The sequence below is a fragment of the Trachypithecus francoisi genome, unplaced genomic scaffold (genome assembly GCF_009764315.1).
Source record: "Trachypithecus francoisi isolate TF-2019V2 unplaced genomic scaffold, Tfra_2.0 Lachesis_group1, whole genome shotgun sequence".
Taxonomy (NCBI): Eukaryota; Metazoa; Chordata; class Mammalia; order Primates; family Cercopithecidae; genus Trachypithecus; species Trachypithecus francoisi.
The window spans coordinates 70,921,271-70,945,939 of NW_022681454.1; the positions used below are offsets into that span (position 1 = coordinate 70,921,271).

At 32.6% G+C, this 24,669-nt stretch overlaps 1 protein-coding gene across 4 annotated transcripts in view; it reads right to left on the reverse strand.

The window, feature by feature from the left end:
• Window positions 1-24,669, reverse strand: part of ADGRL3 (adhesion G protein-coupled receptor L3) — an 888,015-nt gene that overhangs the window by 28,266 nt on the left and 835,080 nt on the right. For all 4 annotated transcript variants that reach the window (XM_033214560.1, XM_033214561.1, XM_033214562.1 and 1 more), the window contains 3 exons: window positions 18,687-18,855; window positions 12,779-12,904; window positions 5,747-5,843 (listed from right to left, as the gene is read on the reverse strand). In XM_033214560.1, the coding sequence (XP_033070451.1) occupies window positions 5,747-5,843; window positions 12,779-12,904; window positions 18,687-18,855 (392 nt within the window). The remainder of the gene's footprint in view (window positions 1-5,746; window positions 5,844-12,778; window positions 12,905-18,686; window positions 18,856-24,669) is intronic.

Here is a 24,669-nt window from a genome sequence, read left to right on the forward strand (position 1 = left end):
AGAAATATATTACCTTTATTTCTTTGATGCTAAAACATAGTTATAAATCAAAAGTGGGAAATACAAATAAGCAGATGCAATGTGTATTTAATTTCTAATTTAGAAGCGACAATTCAGTTTTATTATTTTATTTTTTGTTAGGCTCCAGGGTAGCACAATCATTTATTTTACTTGACATTCAGTTAACCACTTCATTCTTCCCACTTATTTCTGCAAAATAAAAATGAAAACAAAACTTCGGTAGTGAATGATGGATTTTAGTATCTGATTACTTGAGAGCACTAGCAAGGACAAGTTTTCATTTTTTAGAAAGTATAAGTGAACTTCTGAATAAAATAATAATAACTATGTTCCAGGCCCTGTTGTAAGGAATTTACAGATTAATATATTCATTTACTCCTCTCAAGGACCTTCGGAAGTGAGTACTATTTATTTACCTATTGCATAGATCCTGAGAAGTTAAGCAATTTGCCAGAAGTCTCTGGATTAAAACTCAGGTGTCCATTCTTAGAACTATTATGCAAAACTAAAATGAGTAGGTCAACTGCTTGCAAATATCTATTTGATAGCAGCATCTTTCCCCTCTGTATCAACCATACTCCTAACAGGTGGGGTCACCTTTCAGCAGGTAGCAAAGCCACTAGCTACAAGCCAAAATTTACCCTTAAAAAATCTATTAAAATAAATCCATTGTCATAGGCAATCACAGTTTTGTCAATTACATATATTTACTGAGAATGCTTTTGCAGATTAATAAAGATCTGAACTCTGAAAAGAGAATCCATCAGCATTTATAAATAAGTGTTACACATCTACAGATCAGTCTTCCTACATATAACAACTGAATTTGGCTTAAATAAATACACCCTTACTAGTCAGATCTCTATGCATAAAAATCTAAATCAAATTAACTTGTGTGGGAGGTTGACAAGATGGAGGATAGTTTAGGGAAAAATAAAAACCCATGATGCTAGCCAAGCAATTGTTCCAGAAGAAAAAAAAAATGCCCATTTTTCTAATTCTACCGCTCAAATTGCATATTTTTGCAATAACTTCAGGGCTGGGATGAGAATGGGGCACTCTTTTGTGATTCAAAGATCCATATTGGTAAGAGCTACCTAGCAAAACTTGATTTTCAAAGGGAAGTTTCTGACCTCTATCTAACTAATTAAATAAAAAGAAAATGAAAAATATAATATTTATGATGAGATAAAGCCAATAAAATATTTATAATGACATAAAGCCTAACAAATATAATATTTATGATAAGATAAGGCCTAATTTCAGAAAATATCCTAATTTTTATATAGAGTTACAAAAAAATAGAAATATTTAACAACTCATGCCACTGTCAGAGGAAATTTCTCAGTAAACGTTTCATTTTTGGATCAAACTAAAATTTTAGATAAAACTAAAGTTTTAGAGACATTGTTAATCTAAATAGTTCTAGGTTGGGCACTGTGGCTCTTTTCTGTAATCCCAGCACTTTGGGAGACTGAGGCAGAGGATTGCTTGAGGCCAGGACTTCAAGACCAGCCTGGGCATCATAGCAAAACCCTAACTCTAAAAAAAGTAGAAAAAAAAAAAATGGTGTGGGAGCCTGTAGTTCTAGCTACTCAAGAGGCTGAAGCAGGAGGATCACTTGAGCCCAGGAGTTTGAGGCTTCACTGAGCTATGATCATGCCATTGCACTCCAAACCGGGTGACAGAGGGACACCCTGACTCAAAAAAACAAAAATAGCCGGCACAGTGGCTCACGCCTGCAATCCCAGCACTTTGGGAGGCCGAGGTGGGTTGATCATGAGGTCAGGAGTTCAAGACCAGTCTGGCCAACATGGTGAAACCCTGTCTCTACTAAAATTACAAAAATTAGCCAGGTGTGGTGGTGCATGTCTGTAATCCTAGCTACTGAGGAGGCTGAGGCAGGAGAATTGCTTGAACTGGGGAGGTGGAGGTTGCAGTGAGCTGAGATCATGCCACTGCACTCCAGCCTGGGTGACGGAGCAAGACTCTGTCTCAAAAATAAATGAAAAAAATGAATAAAATAAAATAAAATAAAATAAAAGTAAATAAATACATAGCTCAAGATAAGATTTGACCTGCAGAGATTATTGGTAGGAGTTATGGGTGGAAAAGACTAGCTACAAGTCATTTTTACCGCTACCAGAAAGTTGGAGCTACTAGAGATTTGAATTAGATTTCCAGCAGCCCTGGGAGGAGACTGGGGATTGAGTGCTGACTAAACCTTCAAGGTATGAGCAAAACAGTAAATATTTAAATGAACCAATGAATAACCATCCTGAAGTCCTATAAGTTTGTGAAAACTTGGGTTTGGCGTAGAGTTAATCTTTGTTGAAACTCTCTATAATCAACCATCACCTTACAGCTCTTCTAAAGCTCCTTCTACTTGTGTATTCAGCTGGATTGCTAAAGTTAACTTGATAATAGTGCTGGGGTATTGGCCTCAAGGAATTCTGAATTTGTCTAAGTGTGTAACATTGTGCAAAACAAGTTGGCTGGAGAAAAATATTTGAAAATGTATAGAAAACATTTTGTGATGTTTTCTAAAACATCTTCATATTTATAGATATTCAAAGTACAATTTTAATGAAAGATTTTAAAAAGATAAAGTTATGAAACAACAAACTTCCAAAGAGAATAAAAAGGAATTAATATACTCATTGAAAATTATTATATCAATAAATCTTCCAAGGTTTCACATGCTTCCAAGGAGTAAAATCCCAATAGTAATCAAATTTATCACACTGGGAAATCTAGAAAGGTAATCTCATACTTACGATACAACAAGCTAATTCAAGAATAGAATATTTGAGATGGTTTAAAAAAATAAATACCATTGAGAAGTAGTTCTACACTGCATGATGTATTCTTTATTCCTAATGGATCCTAAAGATAATAATGATTGATTCTTGTTTGTAAGAATAGATGATAAAACATACAAAAATATAAAATAATACTCTTTTGATGAATTGGCCAGTGGAATGAACAGGAAAGAAAACCTAAATTAAAAATAGGACTAATTTTTGGACAACAGGTTGTCGTTTTCAAGGGTCAGAACTATCTTAAAGACAAAAATAAGAGATTTAATATATCTAACTTAGAAAGAAAGGAAAATGGGGTCTGAATTTAAAACAAAAACAGTATCTATAAAAAACTAAATGAATGGGAAGTTAGAATATATGAAGATGTAAAGATGTAGTATCTAAGATTTTTATTTTAGTAATAGAGAATATAATCTATTGAATAAACAGGAGTGAATAATTATGTTGCTGAGGTGACTATTTATCTGAAAAGATGAATCTTGGATGTCACCTACCTAAATATGATACACACGCCTGAATGCAGGGAAGATAGGACCCTGGGAAATAAGACAAGATTAAAGAAGGAGGTTAAAGACTATCTTCAGAGATACAATATGAAGAAACAAAATTTCAAGTAGTCCACTCATCTAAGATTAAAAAAACAAGATGAGAATAAAACTAGGAGCTTCTGACTTGAGGGGCACAAAGAAATTAATATAGGAAATGAAGAAGATCACTATGATTTCTAGCACCAATAAAGTCACTAAGTGAAAGGAAGAATATATATCCTGATGAAATGATCACTATCTGGGCAGCTTTTAAATGATAAATTCAATTGAATTATCTATAAAAAGTCATCATTAAAGTAACTTATTCAATGTCACAAGAAATTGTATACCCTTCCTTTAATAACTGTATGAAATATCTTTTAAAACTAGAGATTTTGATAAACAGACTTAAACATACGACCAGCCAATATAAAATAATACTATTTCCTTTAAATATATTTCAAATTGATCCAGTTATCTACACGTCACTATATTCCAAGTTGATTAAATTCTGAAGAAGCAATTAAAAAGGAAGAAACTAAATGTAGTGTTATATAGTGATTAACTTTAAGCCCATAAATAGTATCCATTCATAGCAGTTTTTACTTAACTTACATACCTTATTATCTTTACGTGAATTTAGATAACAGTATTAGACAAAATAATAATTTTACATATTTTATCCTAACAATATAAAAACAATTCATCATTAAAATCATATTACCTCATTCTTTGTTTAATCAATAGTTATTCTATGGCTGCCAGGATCTTTAAATGCAAGATAGTTCTATCAATAAATCCTATAGGTAAGGACAATTCTCTTTCTTGGAACATGCAGTAAATTTTCTTATATATGGAATTGTTTAAAGAATACAGAAAATTAGTCATCTGTAAGCAAATTAATCCTAGGTTATGGAGGTGTTTGTAAGTAATTTGTTCTTTACGATTTAAAAGTAATGTCAAAAAGTTAGAATACTCATATTAAAAGAAATTTTCACAAGCTAAACATTAAAACTCAATTGAAAAAGATGAATACTTGAGAGATATTGTCTACATGAATATATTCTAGCCAATAAAAACAAACTAATAATGAAACAAAATACTAGGAGGTAGTTGTTTTATTTTAATATATTTTCTTCATATTTGGAGGAATATTCTCACTCACTATTCTTACTAATCAAGAAAAAGTGATGTAGATAATTTTAAATCATCACTAGTTTATAGTTGCTATATTGTTACCCCAAACAACACATGAGACTCAATTACTCAATTAAGATTATATTAAAACATGGATCCCTGCATCAAATTCAATCTTGACACTGCCTGTCCTAACTTCTTTATATAAATAAGATGTAACCTACTTGAGTACAAATAATTGAGAGTACTAGCATCTGAACGTTTCTGAATCATATGTTATAATTATTACATTATTTCTTCCTAAGTAGCATAAAATACAACAAAATAACTAACAGAAATGAGTTAAAAACAAAATAATAATTCTAGTTTGGGGATGAAAATAATAATATTCATCATAAAAATAACTTAAATTCATACAAATGCCTCCTTCCCGGATAAAACTATATTCTAAATATTTCCCATTGCTGACTGTAGTAGCCTCTTGGTCTCCACAAAATTGCATCTGGTCATTTTTACCGCAGCAAAATGAATTCTAATCATATCCCCACACATACACACACAGAAAGAGAGAGAGAGAGAGAAAGAGAGAGAGAGAGAACATAAGATCAAGGAAAAAAACTCGACCACAAACAAAGCAATAGACTAAGGGAACTTCATTTCTTCATTTCAAAAATCTAAATGCCTCCCAGGGAGCACTGAACCACAAGCACATACACAAAAATCATAATATACCCCAAAGTATCCTTTCTCCTAAATCTTTAAATATCCAATATTATACAGCTAAGTCTTTTAGATATTAAGATGTGATTTTTTCCAAGTACACAGGTTGCCTTAAGTAGGTATTAGACAGTATACTTTTACTTCCACAAAGACTATGAAATTGCTTTATACCTAAGACAATGTGGAACTCTATGATGCTTAGCCGACTATATAGCCACATAATTGCCCATTTTCACTGCTTCCAATGAGACCTGACAGTGCTCGTTTATAGCAGCAGCAGATGACTAGGAAAAAAAGTTTCTTATTTTCTAATTTCCTTTTGGAAAAGACTTCTGGAAAATTCAGGATTTTTTTTAAAGTGTCTTATGAATAAGGAACACATTGCTACACTCAACCAAGTTTTATGTTCTTACAATATTTCTATCACGTGGAACAGGTTCAGAAGTTGCAAATAAAGCAATGCATTTAAGAACTCCTTAATCAGAAAAGTAATAAATATGAAAAATTATTTCTAATTACCTCTGTTGAGTGACGCTGAACTGTTTATGTCTCCAGTAATAAAGGAAGACTCTGACTGCTTTCGAACTGTGTCATTCCACATTCTGCGGATTCGGCTCTGGGTGGGGGAAAAGGGAGAAAGAAAATGAACTCATGAGACAGTGAATTTTCACACAAATCATTCTTTCCTTTTCTGTCATAGTTACATGAGATGTTTGTTTCTAGTATTTGACAAATGAACAAATACATGTTTGCAGTACAGTAGCATGAGAACATCAGAAATAACGTTCATGATAATACATGGTTCTCATTAACTGTATTCCTAAATGCTTATATACCAAAGGTAATTATAACTGAAAAAAGAAATAAATGTGAAGTACTATACCAACTTAAATATGTTGAAGATATACAGACGTATATATCTTCAGACAGTTAGAATTAGAAAATTTTAATTTCCAAGGTGAAACAATTTTTACTGTAAATTTTATCAGAATGAGAATGTTTAAATATGCATTAAATTGCCAGTTCTAACAAAATATTTAGTTTAAGAAATCAGAATCTTGCAAAAGAATTTGCTAAGAAAAGAAAAGAGAACATTATTAAAATGCTACCAAACTTAAATTTCTCATAACTTTTATAGGAAGATCAATGTAATTTTAGGGATTGCATAACTATCCTGACTTTTCTTTCTTTGAAGAAAATAAAGTTAGTTGATTCATTGCTTCAGTAGGAAGTTTTAGAGATAACTAAAAATTCTTACATTATTATTGACATTCTTAAATTCAAATTTCTAAGTGTCAGATAATTCAAGAAAATAAATATTATAAACTTTTTCCATTGGCGGGATTTTTTTCTGTTTTATTCTGTTATGCCATTTTATTGAGTTATAGATCCAAAAAGTATTAACAATCTTGTGAGGAAGAAACAAAATATTTTCAGAAGTTTTTCCAAGGTTGAAATAGTTGTAAGAAATATTACTACTACTTATGAAACCATGCCTACAATGGGTTATGTTCCAAATACATTTGAACTTCTTGAATAATGGGAGTAACCAATGTTAGAATATTAGACAATTGATTTTATGAATCTTGGAGCATGATTATTCTTCAGATATATTGTTGTATATCACATTTCCCTAGGTAGACAAATGCCTGCATGCACACACACACAGGCACAGACACACACAGAAAACTAATAAACAAAAAGACAATGATGGGAGCCAGTCTCTCACATTTGTTTCATTAGTTGGTTAATTAATTAATTAAAAATATCAATTACCCTCTAGTGTCTGCCAAATACTAACCTATAAGATACAAAGGTGAAATGTAAGCACAAAATGTCTTGACCCTGATGGAGCTGCTAAACTAGTAACAGATTAGTTAAATTATCACAAAAATAAATGCAAAGGTACAATATGCCCACAAATCTCCATACAATCATTAAATATTATAGCTGAAATATGAACAACCAAAATGACTGTCAATGGTAGAATGGATGAATAAACTATACAAAAATATAAAACAAAGAAAATTAAAAAGCTCATAGCCTCCTGCAGTAATGTAGATGTCTTGGGAACAAAGGAAAACATAAAAGAGTATGTACTAAATGATTTCAGGTTAATGAGCATCAAAATATACAAACTAAAATGTGCTTATAAAAGCTAAGACAGTGGTTATGTTTGGAGGTTAATGATTGAGACAGGTTCAAAGTGTTTCCAGGTTATTCTCAGTATACTAATACTTGCCCTGAGAAGTGGTAATAATTAATTGTGCCATACACTTATGTTTTGTATACTTTTGTGACTATTCTTTATACTACAGAATTTGTAAAGACTTTTACCAATTATACCATATATTTTTACCATATATTAAAGGACATGTCCTTCTCTAGGGAGTCTGAGAACAATGCAGACTGAAGAAGTAACATTTTATCTGGAGTTGACGAAGTTATTATTGTTAGGTGATATTTATATGAGCTGTCCCCATTTTCTCATCTCCTATTTATCTCCCCTATCTGCTCTAGCTGCACCTGTCCCCTTGCTGTTCTCTAACATGCCAGGCATGTTTGTGCCTCAGAGCTTGGCAATGCTGGTTGTTTTCTCTGCCTGGGGTGCTCTTCCCCCAGATACAGGTATGCATAATTCCTTTATCCTTTTAACTCTAAAATATTTTTTTCTGAAGATATAACTTGACCACCCTACTTAGAATTGGAGGCTACACACAATTCAATCACATCTCAGTCCCTTTTCCCCTCCTACATTCCCCCAACAGTCACTAACATCTCCTACAATACCATGTATTATATAATTATTTCTTACATTTATACTTAATAGCTAACCATTTAATGGCTAATATTTAATGTCTGATGTCTGCAATAGGCTTGAGGCTTTATGAAAACAGAATTTTTGTCTTTTTTGTTAATTGAGGTACATATACGTGTCACATACATACATAGTGTATGTATATTATATATGTGCATGTGTGTATATACATCTGTATCAATTTTTCTATGCTCTCTTTTCCATAATATATACCTTTCACGTATTCACCCATCAAAACCTCACAAGAACTCCATGAGGTAGGTAATACTATACATGAGAAAACCGAAGCACAGTGGTTAATGAACATTTTAATGGCACAGATCTAATAATCAGCATTGGAATGCAGTCATCTGGCTCCTGAGTGCAGGAGGTTAACAACTCACTGCACTACACCAAACATAGTTTAAGAGGAAAAGAGAAAAGAGGAAAAAAGGAAAAGGAGAAAAAGGAGAAGTATTCCAGGCAGAGAAAAAGGTATATAGTATACAGCACAGAGGCCACACTTAGATATTTATGGAATGAATCAGGAAGAGTTTTAGAATATGGGAGTGAAAAACACAAGTCAGAGAAGACTACATACAATAAAATACCGTTTTTAAACAAAGATTTCAAAAAGGAATGCTGAACAACATTTTTTGGAGGGAAACAATTGGAGTAAGTTGCAGGAATGGAAAAATAAAATTTAGGAGCCTCTCTGGAGGAAGACATAGGGGTTGATTAGGGAGAGGTTAAATAAAAAGGAAAACATATTGAAAATGTTCTATTTCTTCGGTTGGATGTTGAGTTCACAGGTGTTCATCTTATTAAAATGTTTCAATGTTTCATATACATATGTCACTTTTTAATTTTTCAAATATTATATAATAAAAAGCAAATATATCTAAAAGTCAATAAAATACATGAAAGATAAATGACAAAACAATTACAAGAAAGTCAAAAGATATTATTTCAATCCATAGTTTAAAAAAATTTTACACCCAAGGCCGGGCGCGGTGGCTCAAGCCTGTAATCCCAGCACTTTGGAAGGCCGAGACGGGTGGATCGCGAGGTCAGGAGATCAAGACCATCCTGGCTAACACAGCGAAACCCCGTCTCTACTAAAAAATACAAAAAACTAGCTGGGCGAGTTGGCGGGCGCCTGTAGTCCCAGCTACTCGGGAGGCTGAGGCAGGAGAATGGCATAAACCCGGGAGGCGGAGCTTGCAGTGAGCTGAGATCCGGCCACTGCACTCCAGCCTGGGCGACAGAGCGAGACTCCGACTCAAAAAAAAAAAAAAAAAAATTTACACCCATTTCTGTGAATATGTTTGTGTGACTGATGCATATTATAAAACTTTTATAAGTGATTAGGACCAGGAAGTAAGTTTGGAGGAGCAAGAAGTGAAGAGGATTTTTACTTGTTAGTCTTGGCCATCATCCCCTCCATTATCCACAATGTAGCAACATAATGTTTATTACATGTAGATTGTATCCTATCACTTTCATTTCTAAATTATCTCACTGGCTATCCAAAGTAATCAAAATAAAATTTAATTTTCATACTGTTACAAATACCTAGGGATCAGTCTCTTTCCTTTTTCTTTGACTTTCTGTCTCATTCTCCCTCTAACCTACTTTGGCTAATAGTTTTTGTAAGTTCTCCACACCATAAAGGCTTTGCATTAGACATTTTCTCACTTAGAATTCTGTTCCCCTGAATTTCCTTTTCTCCTTCATTTAGAATCTTGTAACTCAGACTTTGGCATAAGTACCACTTCCAAAGGTAGTCTTTCTCCAGCACTTAATTCCAGTAGCCACCTGGCTAATTGACATCATATTTTTGTTCTCTGCCAGCTTTCCCATTTGATATTTTTGTTGGGTTGTTTGTAATTAATACACTTTCTATCTTCCAATAGTAGAATAAAAGTTCCAGATCACAGGGGAAGTTGTATGTCTTTCAACCATTTTATCCCCAGAGATTAGAAAATTGATGGCATTATATAGGAAGCACTCAATATTTCTAAATAAAATATAGTTATTTTAGAAGTGCTGTTATGTGAAAGATGCATCCATACTCCCCAAATTTTGTTTTAATATCAGCATTTTAGTATTTGCTTATGGATGACCATGATTAGTGAGAAATGTATTTACTTGTCTTACCTAAACAAATAATATAGATTTAAGTAACTATAACCTTACATAGGCTTGGATGGTCATAGTTAATCAGAATTAGTATTTTATTAAGTATAAGAAAAAATGTAAATTATTATCCAAGAGTAGAATTGTGATATTACACATTGCAAGAGTATGGGGAAAAATATGATACAACTTAAAATATATATACAATAATATTCTATAATAACAACAGTAATAAATGGTAGCAACCACTGTTTACTGAGCACCCACAATTTATTCTCTTTTGTGTATATTAGTTCAATCTTCTTAGCAACTTAAGACATCAGTATTTATTACCACCATTTTACAGATGAAAAAACTGAGTGTCAATGAGATTAGTAACTTGTTTTGTGTCATACTTGGTATATAGCAAGGCCAGAATTCAAAACAAGGTATACCCACCCACAGAGTTTATTATTATTCCATTGAGCTGTACTGCCTTAACTCATAGTTTAGAAGTATTGCTAAACATTGCACAACTCTGTTGTAATGTAGTAAATGAGACCCCCCAAGTATTATTATAATATTAATGACATATTTCAATAAAATGACCATAGGATGGTAGCTGATGAGCTCAGTAATGTGAAAAGCATGTGGGATCTAATCAGGCTGGATGATATAGAGAATCTCAGCAATATCAATTGAAAAGTCATGGAAAAAGCTATTACAAAAAGCAGGGGAAGAGCAAGGGATTATGAGTCTGAAAATAAAGGCATTAATTATTAAAGGGGCTCATGCTGTAAGCATCATCCTGGTCTGCTCCCACTCTTATGTGAGAATTCAGATCTCTGATTGGCAAATTTAGTAGTCCTAAACTCAGAAATTTCCATCCATCTGAGTTGGGACAATTGTTCCTCTGATTTGCAACTTTACAACCTCAGTGTGGTGTGTAAAAAATAAATCAAATTCAGATTATTAATAATCATGCAATTATATTTAAGTTTCATGATTTGTGGTTGGTAAAACTACTTAAGATAGTCTGATATTTTTGACAGTTATATGTTAGCTTTTAAAATTTTAATTGGAAATATCAGATTGATATTAAAGATATGATTTTATTTGTAAAATTAAAAACTCAATTGGTGAGGAAACTATGAAAACACTGGTCATTCATTGATTTATAACTGGTTCAAGTGCTAGTTAGGTGTGTATGACTGTCTAGTCTGACAGTTGATGTGTTTGAGACAATCAGGTATATTAAATTTATAAATGATGTTTAAAAGGTATAAGGAAATTAAATTTTCTAAGCATATAAATGAAATTATTTAGGGAAATTTAATCGACTAAGCTTACAAGCCAATTGAACATTCATCAAAGAAAAAATGAAGTAATCGCTCTTATTTTATATAAAATAACCAAATTTATGAAACAATAATTCGATTTATAGGTTGAGCTAAAAGAGTAAAGAAAAATTAATTCTTGATTTATAACTTCATTTATCAATTTAAACTCAAGTCTTCCTCAGAAAAATTTAAGTGGCAACACTGAAAACATGACTTTTGTTTCTACTGAATCATGCAATCCTAAAAACACTAGTCTGGGTGACTTACACCTATAATCCCAGCACTTTGTGAGGCCAAGGCAGGTGGATCACCTGAGGCCAGGAGTTTGAGACCAGTCTGGCCAACATGGCGAAACACCATCTCTACAAAAACCTCAGAAATTATCTGGGCATGGTGGCACATGCCTGTGGTCCCAGCTGCTCAGAAGGCTGGAGGTTAAGATGGGAAGATTGCTTGAACCCAGGAGGCAGAGGTTTCAGTGAGCTGAGATTGTACCACTGCACTCCAGCCTAGGCAACAGAGTGAGACTCTGTCTCAAAAAACGAACAAACAAATAATACTAGTTTGCTAGCTTGAATCAAACTCACTCATGACCTACACAACTCTAAGTCTTTTATTTGACAGGCTTATCTTAACATACAGGAGTTGTTAAAATTTCTATGTAATAATCTTTGAGCTGACTCTGTGCCCTGGGAAAAATGGCACACAGTTTACCTAAAAGCTTAAACTTTTTCTGGTAAGGTACTATGCTGCTGCGTCTAGTGTTCGGCAAACGGGAGTGGAGCTTAGACCAGCTATGTTAATAGTGCTGTTGTAGTAGTCTTCACTGCCCTGACTTTTCTTCAACTTCTCAGCACATAATAGGTTGAGTCATAGTTATTTTTACTAAACATATCATATCATATGTAAATTGTCTCAGTTTGTGATAATTATTATACTAGTTAGAAGAATTATAAGAATTAGAATCATATCAATATATCACATTTCTATATACATGAAATATTACTTTCTTTGAATTTTGGGTGAACTGGAAAATTCTTTACCTGCTGCATTTATTGAACTGAAAGCAATCTGAAGTCATTAATTATTATGCAAACTGAGACCTCAATTTCATCATTTTAATACAGTTTTAGTTTCTTCCATTTCTGTCAGAATCATTCCCATGTGAGACACAGTGAAACAACAAAAACGATGTGTTAAACACAGGATAGAAATTAGCGCCAATCGTAAGGGACAGTAACTGGTTACAGAATATAGTTAAGAATTACTTCATTTCAGTGAACAAATATTGTTTACCTGTGAGCCTGTGGAGTAGCGTCCAGGAGTTCGAGAACCAGATGTTTTCCCTGAACCAATGGAACTCTCTGTACTTTTGCCACTACAGCAATGTGTTCGCAGGCATTTCCCATACTCTTTTCGTACCTAGACAATTAAATATTAACTTCTATTAGGAAGTAATTCATTGCAGGTAGGAACAAAAGTAGACAATGTATGTGAGTTTTATTTTTAGATAACATAATTGTTTCCTTGCCCTACAGATATAAGAAAGTCTGTTCAGCATGTATTTTACAATACAACATAATTATATGCATACTGTCAAGCTTGAAATTTTGCCTAACTCTGGAGCCTTTTAAAACACACACACACACACTCATACACACACACTCACACTCCTCCCGTCACATCATAGTGGTACTTTCTCTTAGTTCCAAGAACATATACTTAAGCCCATCGAAGATACTATTTTTAGCTTCATAAATTTGATATGAAGTAGCCTATTGGTGCAAAGGAATTGTAGTTGTTGTTCTTTAGGTAGAAGCCTAGTTAGGAAGTTAAAGAGACTGGGATGGAGGAAGTAGGGTAAGAAGTCGGGGAGAGAGAGAGAGAGAGAGATCAGAGAAAGTGAGAAAGCAGAGAAAGGATATTTAAAGACAGAAAATATGAGTATGTTGGGCTAATCATTTCTTCTAAATCTATATTTCTCTGAAGTTTATTTTAAAAGAGATCAAATGTTCAAATTGAGAACAAAAATTAAAAAGATTGTAAATGTAGTCCTTCAAAATAGTTCTGCTCAATAATCACAGAGAATATAATTACTTTTCTTTAAAGCATTCTTGATTAAATACTTAATTATATTTTTATTAATTAATAATTAAATAATTAATTATATTATAATAAAATTACAGGGAAAAATAAAACTTTTAGCTGATGTTTTCAGAGAAATACATCAACTTTTGGTAAAAATTTTAATCATGTCTAAAATTTTTATTACTGCCTATTTAATTGAACAAGGCATATAAAAATAAACAGTAACTGCCTTAAATCATGTATCTACTATCAATAACAACAAAGGGACATCTTATTATATCGATTATATGTTCATGAATTTATATTATGAAACAACATCATATACATAAATTATTCTTAGGCCTTTATGTATTTGATTTTGCATTAGTTCATTTTTTCCACAACTTATGATAATGTAATATTCAAATAAGATTTTATTTAAATCAAAGTTTTGAACATGTGCTTTAAAAAGGGATGTTATTTAGAATCAAAAGCAAAAAAAGGTATGTAAATGATACATTAAATTTAGTATTCAAAATGGGAACGTTTCATCTTATTATTGTAAAATTCATTGTGTCAAAGACATAGGAGAATCAAAGACAGAACATATGCAGATTTGCTCAAAGAACTCACATTTATCGAGTGCTTATTATGGGATAAGAGCAATGATGGAGATAGGGTGAGGTGACTCAAACAAAGAAGAGGAGTGCCTGTGGGAAGTAGGTGTGGGGGGCCAAGGAGGGCTTCTTGGGGAAGACCGCTTCTCAGAAAGTCTTCAAAAGAGCGTCTGGAATTAATTCACAGAGTGAAGTTGAAATAAAAGATAGGGGAGAAGAGGAGAAAAAGGCATTCTCACCACAAAGAATAGAATGAACAAAACAGGGTTATGATGTGCTGGTCTTGAAGGCCTTTCTCTGCTCTAGCATGGCAAAATTACTTATTTTTAATATATTTAAAATGCTATTGATTTGTTTTGCAACCAGTCTCTTCTGTGCTACATTTATCAATAATTAGAAATAGAGACAATCATTTTTGTTCCGTGTTTACAAGTTAGTCCATATTTTGTTTATTTTTAAAAAAGACACCAGTCTGCACCCAGTTATGTGTGTTTCTAAGATGCATCTGCAGGGAGGGTGAAAAGAAGAAACTTCTACTTTTTAACTATTATGTGTCAGGAATTGTGCTAGGTACGTCCCTCAAAATGAGTCTGAAAAATAATTATTAACTTCATTTTATAGATTAATTGATTGAAATGGGTTAAGTAATGAGAGTAAACAAGACTGAAAAGGTCAAGCGATGTGCCTTGGGAGAAAACTCTAAATTTCACGAGTGCTGTATGATCAAAAAGCTCTAAGATGCCATATTTGAAACATGAACTCATTGACCAGCACAGGCATTGTATATCACTAATATCATTATTAAAGTAATCTATTAATTATCTCCTTCTTTGTGTCTGGAAAGAATGAGGACAAATGCTTTAATTAGAACTTGAGAAGGCTTAAAATAATCTCTAACCAAAAGTAAGCAGTATCAATGATAGCTTAGTAATTTCTACTGATTTATGAAACATATCTAGGAATCTAAACTTTGATCATAACTTCCCCCTGCAACATCCCATTGTTTTCCTAAGGTAAACAGCAAATGATATGTTTGTTTCTAGATGAGAAATGATATTTGAATGAAGTGATATAAACCTAAACAAATATTTCAGTACAATAAGGAATAAAGGCAAAGAAGACAGAAAGAGAACCACTCTCCCTCCTGTTACAAAATCAGCAATATTGTTTAAGCCACAATAATTCATCATGGACTATCTGAATTTTCCAACAAAGATTAAATGTTCTGAACTGATAATATAAACAACCAGAAAATCAAGATATTTGGTGATGCCAAGTTTCGCATTAGCTACATTACTTACTGAATCATTATACTGACTTTATTTTGCTGTGATTTGATTTGAAATGGTAAGCATATGTCTTCAAAAGAAGAAAAAAAATTACATGGACCATGTCCAGGAAACATTTTTTAGATTACAATAAAACAGTTATTTGATTGTTCAATCATTTGCATATTCTAATCTACTATTTCACATGGCACTGCATCTTAGTTACCCTAGTCAGATGATATTCTATTTTGGTGTGATGCTGTTCTAGAACATAGAAGACAGGAAAGAGAATGTATCTTACCAATAAAATATTTCTGATATTTCTCATATCAGAAATAAAATGATCATGGAAGCTCTGAGAATATATAAAATATTTGAATGTACGACAAAAGTAAAAGTGACCACTTTAATGTGGCCGGTGGAAACACTGTTTATACAATCTATATTCAGAAAAAGACTGATGACTCAAAAATTTTAATTTTACGAATAAGTTGAAGCAATCGACAAATAATTCAATAAGACAACAATTTTCAAATATGAAATACTTCATATTTATCTAATCAAAATATATAAGCAACTATACCAGCGATGGCATATTAGTGAAATTTAATCAGATGGCTTAAAAGAAAAAACACCTCCCAACCATTTCTTCAATTTCAAAGACAAGTATATGACATTTTTTATATAAAATAAAAACCAAAAATAATTATGTTTTCTGTATTTTCTGATGTTGGCCCATATTCTTGACACCAAATACAAATGCAACCAAAGTTTTAAAATTCAAAGCATGGAATGGATGAAAGAACAATATGTATTACTTGTTATTGTAAGTCATGAAAATAAACTTTCAAACTCAGGGCCTGGCAAGTTTTTCTATAAGGTCCAGGTAGTCAATATTTTAAGCTTTTTGAGTCAGGAGCCAAAGCTAAGGATATGGTGTATATACTTATTTTAAACTTTATGTATTGAAAATGTAGTAACCATTCCTGGCTTCCTGGCTGTAAAAATAAAAGGCAGCTGGATGAATTTGGCTCACGAGCCACAGTTTCTGGAACTCTGTTTTAATGAATCACAAAACTGAACTTGATGACATATATATTTTAAAAATTAACTTATGTTAAATATATTAAAAACTCTAAAGTTGTTTTAGGGTTGTGAGATGTAAAATCTCTACCTGGGTATCAAATGCAATTCTTACTTATTCCAGTGATATGTTTATGTTAAGACAAGAAAAACTAAAATAACATTTTTATTAATATTGGGAAAACTGAAAGAGGTGTTGGCTAATAAAAAATACTGAAAGCAAAATAATCTGTGGGTAAAGTACAAAAATTTCTTTTCTGCCTTGTAGAAAATTTCCAAATTAACTTTAAAACTTAAAAATTACTTCTTAATGAGTTAGTAAAAAAAAAATAAATTAATTAAATTTTAAAACTATGTTAGTCCAAATTTCCAGCTAATGTACAAAATAAAGATGACAGGCAAATAAATCTACTTTATTTCAATATGTTATGACTGATTATAATGACCTAATACATTCCCTTTTTTTCGTGGGCAAATGCTACGTTTTCCCTTAATCTCCTGATTTTGCTCACATTTTTTGTATGTATTTCTCTTGAGCATCAGTTATGGCTATGGCTTTCTTCTATCCAAATCTAAACATCTTTCCCAAGTTTTAGTCTCTCTGACTTCTCTGAAGTCTTTTAGAATACCAACCACTGTCTTCTTCTTGACATTTTCTCCTATCTTTAATTCAGTGTATCATCTTGATTCTCGTTCTTCCTTCCAGCTCTATTCTCACTCGCCACTTACATGTCTCCTATTCTTTAAATACATTAAGTGTGGCAGACTGCTATCTATTCACCATACCCAATTTCTTCTCTTTCTGACTAAAAAAGCTATACCCAATTTCTTCTCTTTCTGACTAAAAAAGCTATACTATGTTTTTCTGTCTCCCTTGCAGTTTAGGTGGTACCATCGACAGAGTCCTATCTGATTAAAAAAAAAAAAAAATTAGTAGAAGCCATGTGAGCCACTTTCAAATCTTTAGTACAAAATCATCTCTCTCTCCCCAAGACTTCCTGTTGGATGTCAAAACCAAAGAGGACTACAAAATCATAGAGTGAGGTTGTTTGAATCTTCATCAGCCTATGTCCCTTCATGGGGCAACCCCATCCATTGGGCAATGAGTAAAACATAAACATATGTTGAGTCAGGCTTCTGTAATTTGGGAGGTATACATATTAATTATTTGGGAGGGTTCATCTATTTTATTTTAATTTTATTTTTTCTAAAATATCCTGTTATAGCAGGATTCATCTATTTTAAAACAACCTCTTTTTAAGGAGAATTCTAATCAATTAGATTAGAAAGCATCCATTCTAATGTTACCTCTTTTCTTTTCTGTAACATACATTTAGAAGCCTGCCTCATCATTACTACTCTATTCTGTATTTGTGATCATGTCAACACATTTTAGATATCCACTACCATCTAAATTTGAAACAGAGTAGTGTTTTGTTTTATGTTTGTCCATCTTGTGACAAGTGGACACTCTTTTCAACTTCTTGTTTTGGTCCCACTAGTCTCTAAAACTAAAAATCCTAGAAAGGGATATCTTTACTTCTTATTTCCTTTGTTTTCCAAAGAAAAATTATAAATCTTATTGTTTCTTTCCCACAAATTTTAAAACATAATGTTCTACCTCATTTTCAGAGTCATCTCTTTGAATATTTTATAATTATTTTTACCCCCTTCATGTCACACATGAGTAAACTGAGACGTGGGGAGGTTAATTAACTTGCCAAAAGTCACATAAGTTTTTAAATAGAAGAGCAGAGATTAAAACCCACATATATATATTTCCTATACTGTGATATATTTCCATGATATATGTGTGTGTGTGTGTATCTCATGCCTCCACAACATTTTTAGAAAATAATTACTTCCTAATACACAACTACAACTGGCCATCAATGGGAATATTAAAGACTATAAAGTCAAATATATAAGAAAACAATTTTTGTTAATTTTTTAAATCTGAAAATGTGTTTATTGTTTTTTACTATTGGACACTCTCACCAACTATTATGCTTGTATTTTGCGTTTGTTTTGTTTTACTATTATAAAAGATGAGTATCTTCATTTCTTGTAGACAAACATATCAATAATAATATATTAGAATATGTTATGGCTGCTTTGCTATCATGAAATGTACGCCATTTATATTTTAAAAAAAGAATTCTAGCTTACCTTCTTCTGTAGGACACAATGGAAAATAAATATAAACATTCCCTGTAGAGAATTGAAAATGGTGAAGAGATACGCCATGATGACTGTGCTTTCATTAATATACATGAGTCCAAAGGCCCAGGTCAATCCTAATAGGCAGAGAAGAGCTATTGCACCTATAACCCATGACCTGTAGAGAGAAGAGAAAATTAAGGGTTATTAAATAATTGGTCTTTAATTAACAACCATATCAGATCAACAATACGACATTGAAAAAAAAATGTTACAGTAACTTTTATTGACAGAAAATGTAAGACAGGTGGTGTAAGTACCTTAAGGTTTTAATGAGACTACAAGTTTTCAAGCTTGAGGAGATATACATGAATGAAAATGTTATGAACACAGAAATTCATTTAAGCAAAAGCAGATTTGTACCATAAATTATTCATGTATTTGCAGCACATATGCAAATGGCATGAGGTGTAATTATGGTGAATGGCAAGAGGAAAGCAGGCTATAAAGCTATGTTAGTCTTCACTGGTCTCACAGGGGTAACATTTGCTTGATTGATTTCCCTCTATTAGTGCTTCTTCTGATACATTTGTACCTCATTTTTTCAAAATTTCCTCTTTTTCCACAAAAATTTTGTTTACTGACAAAAATATAACTCGTATTAGGAGGAAATACATGGATTTGAAGTTAATGTATGAATTTAATGAGCCCTACTTGTCTAACCTATATTTATAAAGACTAAGAGCGAGGGATAGTAGATGGAAAAAAATAGTTCCACTCTAATGGAAACACTCTGTTTCTACTCTCCTTTAGCCTTTGGATCACTCTCTTCTATGCTACACTGTAGTAGATTTTAGAAATCAGTCATTTGGCAGCTTCACTGAACAAATTTTTGAAGGCTCAGAGAACCTTCATTTCTTTGAAGTGTCTGTAAACTCAAGGGAGAAGATGAAGCTGAGAATGAAGATGGAGTGGTATGAACGGAGTGGTATAGAATGAAAGACAAGCTCTCACTCCCATTCCATTCTCTTAGTTTCCTCCAAGATGTCATTTGCAAGAGTATAAGCAGGTAACAAAGTTCATATATTTGTGGTTATGTATTAAATATCAAGATAAAATGAATTCTTGCAACAGGTGGGACTCATAATTGAAATGAAATCCTTCTCAACTCCTAAGTATATGGGAGAACAGGACCAAATCAGTAGAGATCTCTATACACTAAAAAGCCCAACCTCTTTATTCCCAGCACATCTTCCTTGAAAAGGGTAAATTCATATTTCTTTTCAGCAGATTATTATTCTCCACTATAATGTCTCTGGAAGATATATTTACAGGGATTGAAACTTTGTAAAATGAAGGGGAAAGATCATATATGTTTATGATAATCTGAAACTGAGTTCAATTTGTTTTTTAGAGAGAACTGCATCTTAAGAAAGATATGGTTCCAAAGTCGTTAATTATTAAAGTCTTATTAAAATTAATTATAAATATTTACTATTTTTCTCCCATAACAATCAGTCACTATATTTCATGTTTAAATGGCCACTAAATTTAACATGTTTAACTGAAAAATCAACATTCTTGAATAAAGAATCTCTAAGGGAGTTTTGCTATTACATGTTACATGTTTCCTTATATGATTTAGAAAACATTTTAGGTGTTAATATTTTATTCTACAGTGGGATTCAGAAGTATACTAACTTTCAAGGAAAAGCTCTCAGCTTATTATGGATGTTCGAAAAAGAAAAAATAAGAATTGCCATTAAATCAAGGCAATATTGCTATTTAGATTTAGAAGCAAAATAATGGGATCAAATACTGAAGTCAGGTATTAACCCCTGGAAAACACATGATGGGCCCAAGGGTTAAGTTGTAGAAAACTTCAATGAGCCCCGATTTCTTAAAAAAAAAAAAAAGAAAGAAAGAAAGAAAGGAAGCAAAAGCATGAAGAAGTGAAATGGCACTGGAGAAAAATGAAAACAAAGGACTCTTCACCAGAAGAACAAACTGAAAGTCTACAGCAAGATTGCCCATAGGTTACCAATCTTAGTTTATTCTTGCAGGACTTGTAATTTTAAAATATACATGGGAAAAATGTCCAAATGTTAACATTTATGTTCTCATTTATTAGATTAGTACAGACTTGTAGCTTTATTTCAGAAACTGAAATATATTCATACAGATTAGATCATTAATCAAGTGACAGATGTCAAATTTGAAAGGGATAATTTTGCATATGTAAAAATTAATTTTGAAGAAGGCAATTTTTTCTTTATTTATATTTAGTATAGCAATTCATTAATATCAATTGCAATTGGGTAGTTGTATACCCGTAAGATCATTTTGAAGATATACCAGTAAATGACAGAATAATTTTAGATGAATGATGCCCAAACAAACAACAGAAAAGCGGACGTATGTGGCACAGAGGAACACATCACAATGAGAGGGAAGCTATTAAAAGAGAAACAAGTCTGTACCACAGGAAATTGCTATTGCTGTGGCACTGGATTCAGGTGATATCCAATTAACAGAGGTGAAGCAAAATTTGTTTTTGGCAATACACCTGCAGCATATTTATTCTGCATGTAAGTTGTATGCCAGCTTATTTTCCTGCACAGTTTGCTCTTCTGCCTCAATGTGAATGACAGAAGCTCTAATGATTTTTTCAGTACTGATCTGACAGCTGGTTCATGGGACCACACTGATAAATGGAATTTATCAGCCATTCAGGTCATTCTTACTTGATGAAGGGTCTGTTATCCTCATAGCTAAAGAATGCATAGACATAAAGACAAGAACACCAACATTAGCATTTTATGACAAAGAATTTCATATGAAAAATATTCTCCTGGTCCCCAAAGGCTTCTGTCCCCCACCTCCCTAAAAGAAATCATAATCCTTTATATCTAGAAGGTAAATCCTAAAATGACCATGAGAACTTAAATGACAAGAAATAAAAGCAATTTTATAATACTGCAATATCCCTTCTAAGACTCAAAATTCCATTTTTTTATGTGCTCATATTACTTGTGACTTGAAAGAGACATTTATTTCTTAGAGATCACATTTCTCTAGAGAATGAGAAATTTTATGAGCAATCTTGAAAAGGCTTGGGGGCATGCTTAAAATGACAGATTTCATGTCACCTAAAGGTATTCCTATTCCGTAATATTAGTGGGTAAGATTACTTAATTATGGACAGTACGCTTCTAAGTAATTTTAACTTGGAGATGATTGACCTGAGTTAAATCTTAACGTTATAGCCTTTAGAAAATAATCTATCTTGAGTACTTTATAACTCTTTCTGTTTGTATTCTGAGTAAGATAAACCTGAATAATCTTTTGTAGTAATAGGAACAAACATACAGCATCTGTTATTTTCACTTACGTTTACTAATTTATTTAATATCATTTGGATAAAATAAGATACTCAATTAGTGAAGATAAGGAATGTTTTGGATCAATTTTTATAAACATACTTTTTGCTTAGAGAATTGTGATAAGAAAAAGAAAGAAGAGAAACTGTTCCTTTCTCTTCTCTCTTGCCAGAGGCAAGATAGTTTCCTATATTATGCATACACAAATAAAGCTTCTAGAAAGGCTCCAACTGTGATGTATTTTGAATAAGGAGAACCACTGATGAAAATTCACTCTCCAGAATGATGAAATAGTAAAGAATGGTATTTGAAGCCAGTTTGCCAGAGGTTTACATCCTAGCTCATCCACTTACTAGCTACCTATTTGATCTTAGACAAAAATTGATTAACCTGTGGTTGTGTCCTTTTATACATATATAAGATGGTGATAATTATAATGCTAGTATCTTGTGATAGTGAAACAATTTATTATGAATAAAATGCTCAGAACTGTGTCTAAGACAAAATGTGTTCAATAAATATTATATATGCATATTATTATTAGACTACTCAAAGCTAGAATAAAATCACACCTAAAATACAAAATTTCTCACCCAGAGAATAAAACCCCAAATACATACATGTTGAGTAAGTAAATTTATTGAAGGATATTTCAGGAGTAATATGATGCAGTAAAATAGATGTGGCTGAAATAAGTTGGTAAACGGAGCGGAGAGTGACTAGAACTGTACGTCCAAGGGGGTGATCACTAGTCATGTCTGGCTATTTACACTTAAATTCATTAAATGAAATTAAGTTTAAAATTCAGTTTCTCAGTTACATCAGTCACAACACAAGTACTCAAAACCTTCACATAGTAGCTACCATCATGGATATGTTCATCATCACTGAAAGTTCTATTGGTCAGTACTGGACGAGGACATTCAAAGAGAGTTTTAAGCCAAGAAATGGAAATCCAAGAGATATTTAAATAATGCCATGGATGTGTGAAAGATAAAGAGAGAAGAATTTGTAAGAATTGATGGTATTTAACAGCTGTAAAACAGGCCTAGAAAGAAAAATCCCGTACTTACATTACTATCAAAAATTTATAAAACATAATATGTGATTTTTTTTTTTTTTTTTTTTTGAGCTGGAGTCTTGCTCTGTCGCCCGGGCTGGATTGCAGTGGCCGGATTTCAGCTCACTGCAAGCTCCGCCTCCCGGGTTTACTCCATTCTCCTGCCTCAGCCTCCCGAGTAGCTGGGACTACAGGCACCCGCCACGTCGCCCGGCTCGTTTTTTGTATTTTTTTAGTAGAGACGGGGTTTCACCGTGTTATCCAGGATGGTCTCGATCTCCTGACCTCGTGATCCGCCCGTCTCGGCCTCCCAAAGTGCTGGGATTACAGGCTTGAGCCACCGCGCCTGGCCATATGTGATATTTATCATACTATATGCATTCCCATTGCATCAGTATATTCCATCTGTGATGTACTGTTCATGATTCGAATAATTCTACCTTAATTCATATAGTATAAGGTCAAGAAAAGAAAGTTACAGAGGTTGACACATAGGGATCTATGCAAAAATGCTCCAGGAAATGGATTAATTTTTGTATATATTTTAACTAACTTTCATTATGTATATTTTGGATACATAGCATGATGCTAAGGGATACATGTAGACAGTAAAACTGTTACTATATTGAAGCATATTAATGTATCCACCATCTCACATAGTTACCAACTTTTTGTTTGTTTGTTTTTATAGCAAGGCAGCCAAAATCTGCTCATTTAGCATGAATCCCATACACAATGCAATTTTATTACTTATAGCCCTCATGTACATGTCTCTAGACTTGTTCATCCTACATATCTGCTACTTTGTTTTCCTCTGACCTACATCTACCCATTTCTTTCCCCTGTCCCTGTGTTTTGTTCTCTATCTCTGTACTATAAAAACGTTTTTAAAAATTAAAATACAAAGTTTGCAATATAACTGGTGAGGCCACATATGTTTTGCTTTTAATATGAAATATGAAAAAGTAGAGTTTTCAGGGTGCAATTCAGCAGTTTTTATCAATTGGTGGGGACCATTCAGTTGCTCCATTTAATAACAAAGACAACAGCAACTCCAGCTTCACTTACAGTTTGCTATAGTTATGTGTAGAAGTAGTGTTCACAGGGATGTGGCCACAAGTGAATTATGACATTTCTGTGTCTTGTCAATTAAAGGATGGGAATTGGTCTCCTCTTTACCATTTGCTGCTGTCCTTTTACTAGGAGAAAGTGATGCAGAGCCTTAGGCATCAAAATGGAAGTTGTTTTTTTATGTGGAGCTGAAATACTAGGTTTAGACTACCTACTACTAGACTCTCATAAAGTAGAGTTTAAGGCACAATATTTTAGAATTTTTTTTGCAGTGGCTTGATTTGTGCAATAATTAACAAAGCACTTATTTTATCACAAAAATGAGATAATAATATTCAATGATTTAAAATCTAAAGATCACTAAAGATAACCTACAATATGTCAGTACCCTCCATAATTTTTGTCAAATATTCTACTGGTCTAGATGATCTAGTTTTATAGTTTCTCTCCACCAAATCCAAATTAAATTGATGGTAATGTC